Source organism: Gavialis gangeticus, unplaced genomic scaffold (genome assembly GCF_001723915.1).
Source record: "Gavialis gangeticus isolate Ggan-Ray unplaced genomic scaffold, GavGan_comp1, whole genome shotgun sequence".
Lineage (NCBI taxonomy): Eukaryota > Metazoa > Chordata > Crocodylia > Gavialidae > Gavialis > Gavialis gangeticus.
The window spans coordinates 82,773,786-82,784,132 of record NW_017729025.1 but is presented as its reverse complement, the minus strand read 5'-3'; the positions used below and the strand labels follow the sequence as shown (position 1 = coordinate 82,784,132).

At 43.9% G+C, this 10,347-nt stretch overlaps 1 protein-coding gene across 1 annotated transcript in view; it reads right to left on the bottom strand.

The window, feature by feature from the left end:
• Nucleotides 1-3,428: 3,428 nt before the first annotated feature.
• CHP1 (calcineurin like EF-hand protein 1) overlaps nucleotides 3,429-10,347 on the bottom strand; it is a 37,202-nt gene continuing 30,283 nt past the window's right edge. Inside the window, exons 4-7 of the mRNA XM_019519038.1 lie at nucleotides 9,257-9,384; nucleotides 7,511-7,572; nucleotides 6,092-6,214; nucleotides 3,429-5,332 (exon numbers count right to left, since the gene is read on the bottom strand). Coding sequence (XP_019374583.1) covers nucleotides 5,279-5,332; nucleotides 6,092-6,214; nucleotides 7,511-7,572; nucleotides 9,257-9,384 — 367 coding nt within the window. The 3' untranslated portion in view covers nucleotides 3,429-5,278. The remainder of the gene's footprint in view (nucleotides 5,333-6,091; nucleotides 6,215-7,510; nucleotides 7,573-9,256; nucleotides 9,385-10,347) is intronic.

The following is a 10,347-nucleotide window of genomic DNA, read 5'->3' as shown; positions in this document are numbered from 1 at the left end:
TGGGGGCCCGCAGCGCCCGGCGCCTCCGGGCCCGCCCACCAGGAGCGCCAGCCTATTGGGTGCCGCTCCTAAGCATCACCGCTCCATCGTCGACAGCCATTGGCCGCCGGCCCCGTCCGTCATGAGTGCTGGGCGCCCGCCTGCCGGGCTCTGCGCTCTGATTGGCCGCTCGGGGACGGCCGCTCTGCGGTGGGATTGGCTCGCGCGCGTGACAACGCCAGGCCCCCGGTTCCGCAGCCCACGCAGCTGACAACTTTTAAAGGGGCCGTGCGCGCGTGGCGGCCCGGATGCTGCGGGAGGGTGGTGGTGGGGGCTCTGTAGGGGACGTCCTGCTGCGGTGGGGTCACGCTTCCCCCTCCCTCAGGATACAGTGTCCGCCTGGTCGGCCCCGCGGCCGCACACATACGGAGCCTGCCCTGCGCAGTGCGGAGGGCGAGGCGCTCCATGCACACCCCGCCTGGCCGGGGCGTGGGTCTCGGTGCAGCGGCGCGCTGAGGTCGGGCAGGAGCGGGTCTCCAGCGCTGCCCCTCTCCGGGTCCCGCTTTCAAGGATCCTCCGAGCCCTCCCGCTCCCCTTGATCCTGCAACCGGAGCGGGACGTGGCGGCGTTAAGTCGGGTTGCAAGGAGCCCGTCAGCAGAGTTTGCAGGTCGGCCACCGACTAAACCCCGCCCGATCGCCTGTTTCGCTCAAGCTCCTGAAAGAAGAGCATTTTGCCCGGGGCCAGGAGCACCCGCTAGGAACCCCTATAGCTATACCGAAGTGTTAGCAAGTTCTTAGTCTAGTTAAGATGATCCCCTCAAGTTGCCATTTCCTCTCCCCGCTGAGCCCCCCCGGCCGTGCAGCGCAGAGTAACAAGTGTGTTTCACCTCCACAGCTCCCCTGTCAGCACCGCTGCAGTCTCAAAGGTTTTCCAAACCTGCTTGCAGCCTCCCCCTCCCTGAGAACAGATCTGTTTGCTTCCTCAAGCCGACACGGAACTGAACTCAGTACCAGTGACTCCATTGCTTGGTGCAGGATGGATATTAAGTTAGCAGGTCTGCTGGCTGGCTTGTTTACTCTTTTAATATTGGCAGATGAACTCTCAGATACTCTGGGGAATACACTTCCAGCCTCTACCGCCCCAGCACAAAACAGAGTTTTTTTTTGACCTAGGAGGAGTTTTACAATCTTTGAATTCTCAGCTTGGAGAAGGGTGTATGTCAGAAAGCTTTGCAAAAAAAGGATTTTTTCTTGCTACTATTTTGTTGGTCTAATAAAAGAGATCACCTCTGACCCAAGAGCTTTGTGCATCTCTTCCTGCATTCTAGCATTTTTCTGGTTTTACAACAGCCACTGAACACTGGCCTTGTCAAAAAGGTACCCAGGAGTCCTAAATTAGCTGAGGATGGGTTAGTTTAAAGCCTGCTTTTTTAAAAGGTTATACTTCTATGTTTTAAGTGATCCTTACATACCAGGAAGCTGGAAAATACTCATCTGAGCTACAAGTCATAGAAAATTAGAGTTGGAATAGACCTCAGGAGGTTATCTAGTCTACCCCCAGCTCAAAACGGGACCAGCCACAACTAAATTTAAAGACCTCCAAGGATGGAGAGTCCACAACCTCTCCGCATAACCTGTTCCAGTATTTTATTACCCTCCTACTGAAAAAATTCTAGTATTTAACCTAAACTTCCCTTGCTGCAACTTGAGACTGTTGCTCCTTGTTCTGTCATCTACCACCACTGAGAACAGTCTAGGGCCATCCTCTTTCAACCCCCCTTTCAGGTAGTTGAAGGCTATTAAATCTCCTCCATCTCCTCTTCTTTAGACTAAATAAGCCCAGTTCCCCATCTTTCCTCATAAGGCATGCCCCACCCCCAGTCCCCTCACCACTTTTGTCACCCTCCACTGCACTCTCTCCAATTTATCCATATCCTTTTTATAGTGGGGACCCAAAACTGAACACCAGATGTGGCTTCACCAATGCTGAACAGAGGGGAATAATCACTTCCCTTGATCTGCTGGCAACACACGTACCAACACAACCCAGTATGCCATTAGCCTTCTTGACAACAAGGGCACTGTTGGCTCATATTCAGCTTACTGGCTGTTGCAACACCCAGGCCCTTTTCTGCAGAGCTGCTGCCCAACCAATCAGCCCCCAACTTGTACGGTGCATGGGACTGTTCTTTCCTAAAGTCCTGTTTTGCAAGACACACCATAGAAACATTCAGATAAGACCTCAATTCATCCTGGAAGGTTTCTAGTTTGAAAACATTTCTGGAAAGAAGCATGTTTGCCAAAATGTTCTCTCTGTTGAGATCTGCCTATATTGTGAAACACCTTTGTAGGAGCTTAGATTAATTGAAAAAACTCCATTTCATGTCTTTAAGCCACTTAAATATTGCATTAAAAAACTGCATTAGATTTGAGGTGGCAAAAATAGAGCATTCCATTCAAAAATCCCTGATGTAAGGGTATACAGGCAGCTTTATTTCTGCTGTTATGCTAGTTCACTTGCATGGGGTGAACATTTATTATTCTTCCCATTCTGCTTGCCATCTCCTTACTGGTATTGTGGGGAGCCATAGTTTTGTCTCAGATTAACATGGAAGACATGCCCCCTCTCCCAGATTGCTAGACTTGCTTAGTCCACTGACAGGTTGGTCAGGCTTGATTTCTATATTCCCCTCCCCCCTGCAGCAAGATCAAATCCAACTTCACATTTCAAGTGTATGCATGGAACAATGTGATCTTAAAACAAAGTGATGCATGAGTCAGGTATAAATTAAGCTTGAAGTAAGTTAAAAACATTTAAACTGATGATTTATCCAACTAAAAGATGCACTTGATAGTAGCACTAAATGGGAATGCCATAGTGACAAGGAACATGGCTTAGAACTATAGGGAGACTATCTTGAAACTGAAAACAAAGCTCACTAGGAGATTATGTAAATACAGAGAGACTTCCCTGTAACCCTATTATGAAGCTAATGCTTTGCATAAACCTTCTCCCACTTTAAGCTGCTTAAACACTGTGAATAGAATGACTCCGTGTTTGTTTTAATTCACTGTAGGATTTTTACCAGCAGCAGAAAGATCACTTCAGGTTGTCAGAAGCATGCAGTCAGGCCTTAGTTATAGGGCAACTAAGCTGCTAATAAGCCCTGTTCCCTATAAGATAGAGCAGGCGTTTGCAACCTTATAGCCCACAGGCCAGATACAGCCTACAAAACTATTTGATCCTGCTTGTGGAGCCCAGGCTTCAGTAGCATTCAGCAACAGGGGACTTTGGCTGCAGTAGCTTTTCCTGGAAAGCTGCAGCAGCCCTTACTTTGTGCCACTGAGGCTCAGTCCCAGTGTCCACCTGTCCGACTCAAACTAGGTCAATCCAGACTGCAGCCTTAAAAGGTCGAGGACCACTGGGATAGAGAATCCACACAGGCAGTTTTTATAATGAAGGGTCTTTATTTATGGATTGATAAATAAAATATCCAGTCTCACTGGGACAATAAGGCACAACTGTGGATTACACCTACACAGAAGGAAAAAAGCAACACCTACTTTTAAATAAGCAAAATCACAACACCTATAAAAAACATGTACCTCACAATTGCTACACTGTCACATTCCTATTTTACATAATGTGGTCATAAAACCTGAATGTTTCTCTTGTGCAGAGCAGAAATTTCACTTGCATTTCTCTCTGGCCTAGCCTACAATATTGCAGTCCGAAAGAGATTATAGTGCAACATCTCCCTCTGCAACTCCTTAACTAAGAGCAAATAATCCTTCAGGGACTCAGATATTCATTCTTTAATACAAGTGATTGAGTAAGAGAACCGAAGAAATCTATTTGAGGCTAGCAGAGATAAGTATGTACTTACAAAAATTTATTTTAGAAACACATTATGCAGAGGTGGGGTAAGTACTTTAACACTGATTTTTCAGTAAAGCAGCTTTTTATCCCCTTCTTGAAGGACTTCCTAGGCAACTCAAAACACTCCACCTTAACTAGAAGACCCTTTGTTAAGCCACATAGCTGCATGCAAGCATGCTGTGTAGGCGATGAATTTGGAGATCTATATTTGAATACATTCAGCACTTTTGATCCCTTGCATTTTGTCTTGCTCTTAAGTTGCATTCATGTTTTTCATTTCTGCTGTAATTGCATGAAGATTTATGCCACGTGTCAAAATATATTCTTAAATATCACTATTTGGACTAATCTGGGATGCATTATGCACTTCACTAAAACACTATTCTCACATATAAAGCTTTCATGAGTATTCCAGTGCAGTTAAGCTTGCACCCATTATGCAGAACCAGTGACCTGAGTCTGAGAATGGATGTTAGAGAACTGTTAGTATCCAAGTTACCCAGGTATCCACAATTAGTATGAAAGCAACAGGATGTTTCATTTAAGTATTGCCACTGGACAGCGACAGTGTCATGAAGCCAAACATTATGCACGGCTTATTTTCTTGAATTAACACTGGCAGCAAACCTGCACTAATTAGTTTTTAAAAAGTGAAGCAAGAGAGCACTGGAAAGAGATATCCTACAGAAAAGCAACCTAGGGAAAAATGCTTCTGTCTCCCTAGTTCTGTATCTGGTACCAAGACAACAAAGCATTGTTCAGAGTTCAAGTTGTCCCTCAAAACACTAACAACTCACATCTATCAGACTCTTTATCCCCATAGATTACGCCCATTCAATCCATTTACATCATCTGAAGCAACTCATAACTGCCGTGGTATTCCCAGTCCTAGGACTTCAAAGCAGCCTCAGGTGAGAAGAAAAAGGTTGATACAAAGAAGCAACTGGAGAAACAAAATAGTAGCCCTGTCTGACACTGCCATGGGACGTCGGCACCTAACATGTATGAAGGAATGCTTGAACACAGGTTGGTTTTGCACGGTAAGCTACTTTCCATTAAAAAAAAAGTTAAAATTGCTACCTCTTACCTTCTCAGATTCAGAGCTTAGTGTTAGGTTTACAGATTCAGCAAGGGTACATGGAAGAAGACAATCAGAATCACACAACAACGCAGAGGGTGAATAAAGGATATGAAATAAAGGAGGGAAAGGACTTAAATCCTCCACTCCAAGCTGCACTGCAGCCACTTCCCTCTGTTCCTTACGCACAGGGAACGTACATATTGATGGAACAAGTTGGGGAGGGGTTGGAGATTTATTTTTTCATGCACCAGTAGCAATACTTTTGGGAAAGGTGCTAGGGAGAAAGTGAAGTTCTATTCCTTAAATATTAGGGGTAGTGAGGAATGGTCTCCATCCATCAGTGTAGAAATCGAATACTCATTTTCTGCTCTACATCCACTTTCTCTAATACCTACAACAAAATCCAGAAACAGAAGGTAAGGTGATTTGCATGCACTAGGACACACTCAGAATTCTAGCTGGGATGTAAAAGAGGGGCAGGAGAAGGAACCTCTGGCTATTATGGTCGTGAGAGAAGTTTTAGAATCTACAGACAGCCTGAAAAAGCAGACAGCCTAGAGGTGGTCGTCGTATTCCTTAAGAAGGGCCACTGTCAGTATTAGCCATTTTACTGCTAACTCTGTCCACAGGGTTCTTTTATATAGGAAAGTCTGACCAGTACAATAACTAGATGTAGGTGCATCTCAAATTAGAAAAAAAAAGTGACCCATTTCATGTTGACTGTGGTAGTGGCATAGAGGCAGTTAAATATCTTGAGGGCCTTAAAAAAGTACCATTATTTCCACTTCCCTATGCCCCCCAACCCCAAAACACACTGTCCAATTCCTGGCAGGGCACATTTAACTCCCTGTCACAGACCTGTTGCTCAAAAGTTTCCTTTCAGCAGCATACTTGATATGGAAGTAGTGGAACAGACAAGCCATCTAATCATGAAAAATTACATATTCATAATTACATGTTATGAAAGGAGGGTGTCATCTGTGTCCTGCTGCAAGAAGTGGGCATGGAGAGATATCACAGATACTGAAAGGCCTGTGACAAAGTACCAAAAGGGAAGGCAGTACTTTTACCCTCCCATTTCCTAATCTATTTAGGCAACTGCTCAGTGATTATCATGTTTCATTTCATGTTATTATAGAGGTTTCCCAACCTTGACAAACTCTGCAAAGGAGATGGCACTATCTCCATCTTGATCAGCCTCTTGGATTGTTCTATCAGCAATACTGCCCAGCTGTTCATCTGAAATGTTTACACCAACCATCATCCGTAACACCTACAAGATAGAGACATTATAAAATATTATATGGGAACATTCAAGAAGCTTTCAGAATGTTCATAAGTTTTGTACAATGCTCAAAGTACCATTCAAGAAACAATTCTTAAAGGCAGAACCTGGAAAGATGGTCACTTTGTGGAAAATGACTTTCATGCCCAAGATACCTTGCATCTTGCAGGTCTATTTGCTGTCCAAAAGCGCTTTGTTAATAGAAGGATGCACAAAGACGCTTTCAAAGTTTACCTTTAATGCAAAAGTACATGATTCTTCCACAGCCCCAAGAGACTGTGGAATTCAAAAGATTTCCATTTCCAAGGAGCTGTCAAGGAAGATTCTCAGGATGTCTGACCTGGTAGTTTCAGCCACTTTTCCATAAGATTGGAAATTGCTTGGTTTTTTTTCCACCACTGTTTTGAGAGTTTTATATAGACTCTTGAAGCCTTACACGTTCCAGCTCTACAGTTAAAACTTACTAGTCAATATCCTTCTCTGCAGCACCAGAAGTACCTTATCAAGAGGAAGAGGGAAGTGGGTAGCTACCCAAATTCTCTCTTACCCTGCACTGTAACCACAAACTACTATGTCTACTTTGCAGAATTAACAGCATGCAACTGTTAATATAAATCCATGTTACTGTAATGACTTCCAATTGCTTTCCGCCCAGATTGGTGCGGGAACCTCATTCCAGCAGGAAAGGAGGGATCAGATGAGCTCCTACCTTAAAAAAAAAAACAACAGACCCTTGACAAATCTCTACATCAGAATGCAGGCTTTTTGGAGACAAGCTGCATTTGTTCTAGCATGGTAAACCGCACCCCCCATACATAATGTAACATATTAACGTAATGCTCTGGTTGAACTTCTGAATCAAATGTCTATTCTGATGGATTATAACACTCCTTCAATGGAGGATGAAAAGTTTTTTTTAAATTTTAAATGGAAAGAGATGTTGTGATAAGTGGTTAATTAGACACTGCAAGCAGTTGAAGCCAGACCAGTTTCTAATGGAGATGTAGAAATAACCAGACACTAGCTGTGGGCTGCTTCTGACCCATTAAACCGCATTCAGCTGAGTGCCTAGGCAGGCTGTTCACATCTTCTTTATGAAGGGCACTCTGGTTCTCCGATTCCAGTAGCCTTATCTGCAATTGCATTAGCAAATTTTTCTAGAGAGTCCTTGCATGCAAGAAATGATTTTCTCTCTCACCCCATGGAGGCCAGTGTTACAAACCAGGACATCTTAACACAAACTCACTCATCTGAAGTCTAGCTATAGCCTGCAGTGTTATATACCTGAAGAAGCTCATCCCGGGAAATCTTGTCATCTTTATCCAGATCATATAATCTGAAAGCAACTGGAGGGAAGTAGAGTTAGTCAGCTGAATTTGAATGCTCCCATTTTCTTTTCCTACTTGCACACAAACTTACAGGTTTACACAATCACTAAATATACCCATCTTACAGTTGGCAGCAATGCAGCATTTGGTAAAAGTAACCCTACAACATCAATTTACAGTCTAACATTTTTATAATACATTTTAGTAACATTTTTAATAACATGTTCACCTGACAACTAGTAGTTTTTCTTGTCATGCACCAATTTCAAAATATTGAAATCTTCAAATAGAAAACATTGTGCCAAGGCACTTAACTATGCCTTTTGAAATTGCATGCTGGCTGCTTATCTACTCAAGTACTGAGTGTCTGAGAGTAAGCTGCACTAGGATTTATAGAAAAACCTAAGAACCTCCATAAAGAATTATTACACACTGCATTGCACTTTCAAGAGTTTCTTCCTAGCTCTGAAATCCTGGGTTTAGCCATCCTTCTACTTAAATATATATGGTTAAAGTAAACTGTTGACTGAAGTAGTTATTAGAAGACAGATTACTCCCATGCACTAAGCCAGTGAGCCAAACATTTTGGCAGGCATGTCAAATTAGCTCCACACCCTCCCCAAGTACCACTCTGATCCCTTTGACTTTCCCTTACTCAAACTGATACTTTCTGCTCTTTAATCTTTGTTTCCTGCCCTGTTCTTCTAGCCTGGTCCGATGCTCTACTTTCTGCTCCCTGTCCTATCTGCCACTGGGCTGTCCCCTGTCCCTTCCCCCATCTGCTGTGTGCCACAGAAAGGCTGCCTGTGCCATTTGTGGCACCTGTGCTGCAGGTTGGTCATCCCTGTACTAAGCAGGTACCCATTTCCTGCTCTGATGTGCTAAAACCAAAATGGAGGAACAATCATGAACAAGAGAGTAGTTCTTTAGAGATGTGAAGCAAAGCTACAAGATACCACATTCACAGGAAAAATCCATTTTTAGCTGGAGCATTGCTCTGCATCCAGGAGGTAGCTCTTAGGAACTGTTCCAATACCATGAGAGGCTAAGAAAAGTGCTTAAGTCGGTCCAACTTCATTGTAAGACCCTTACACAGGCATTTACATCAGTGTCAGTTATATCAATTGTGAATCCTGGTGTAACAGCAGTATCCCGAGTAGACAGATGAGCTGTTTTATGGGGTTAGTCACACACTATTACAAAGCCTGACCACAAGGTGGTAGGAGAGCAGGAAATACCTCTCTTGGGGGTAGCTCTAGATAAATGGGCTATGCAACATTAAGATCAGGGTAGAACTACACTATTTGCTTTTCTGCTCCATAGGATTCCAGTTACAGGACTGCAGAGTGGTAAGTCATGTGTCCACTCCCTATTTACATCAGCATGCCTCATGTTTAAGCCTCAAGTCTGCAGTCCGCTAGAAAAATTCTAGTGTTAAACATGAAACAGAGTTTCAACATGTTCTACTAGCTTCTGGTACGTCTGTGAGCAGCTTTGGTTAACACAATTTCAGTACGCCTAAACTGACCTGGCAAGTGTTTATGGAATGGCATACAGAAATAAGTGTTGGAGGATACTTCCCCTCCCTCCCCAATCATAAAGAAAAAGAAATAAAAACCAACAACTTTATTTTACAAAGAAGCAGAAAGATGGATCCAAGGAATAGTAAATACCCAGATAGAAGAATCTGAAAGTTTCTTACAGTGCAGCTTGTTACTCCGGCTGTTGAGGGGTTCTGGTCCATTCTGGTCTTTGCTCTTTTCATTGTCTTCAATAGGTCGGAAATGGGCCAGAGTCCTCATGAAACCACGGAAATTCACTTGGTCCTCTCTGCATGGACATTGGTAACGTTAAGATAAATTCTTTCCTACAGATTTCCTAGCGTAGTCGTAAACAGAGTCAATAACACATCAAGTCCTTACAGCAAGGCATTTGTAAGAACCAGTTCACCAGCTGCTCTTTAGAGCTTTTATTTTAACCCAATAAACCCTTGACTTTCTATTCCCATACTAATAAGTTGGTGATCAAAAGTCTGCAGGCCAGCCAAAAACAGCAACAAGTTTGTTCAAGGATGTGGCAGATTACATCAGTTTGAGGGAGAAGAGGGGGCCTTACTTTTTAAGTACCCTGCCACAAATTAAAACAAACAAACTTAGAGGTGAATTTGAAACTTGGCACTAAGGTGGAAAAAGCCGTTATAAACAGTGATGAAGTTGCATAGGAAAGAGCCAGCCAAAACCAAACTTCTACAGAGATCTGAAAAGGCTCTAAAATGTCAAAAAGGTAAGTCATCTTTAGTAGGATCTCCTCAACTATGTTTGAAAACAGTAAGGGTGATGAAAAGGCTTTTTGATTTAGCTTAGAGATAGCTGATAACTTAACAGGTGTTAAAACCATATTGAAGAGGAAATAGCTGGAAGGTCAAAACAGCAAGAACAGCCTCTATAGTTCAGAGGTGCTCAATCCAGCATGCTGCACCACGTCATGTGGCCTGTGGGGCTCCCCACACATCTGCAAATTTGGCATTGAGGGAATGGTGCCACCACTCTCCTAATAGCAAATTTCTAGACCCATGGAGAGCCCCAGGCCCAGCATGCTGGATCAGGCACCCAGTCTAGGCACATAGGGCTGGAAAGAGGCAGTGCCAGGCCCCTGGGACCCAATCTGGGCCTGTGAGGGCAGCACCAGGCCCTTGAGGCCCAATGACAATAGTCCAGGCAGGAAGAGGGTGATTCAAGGCCCCATGGCTTGATCCTGGTGTCTGGGCATCCATCTAGCTTGCAGGCCAGAAAG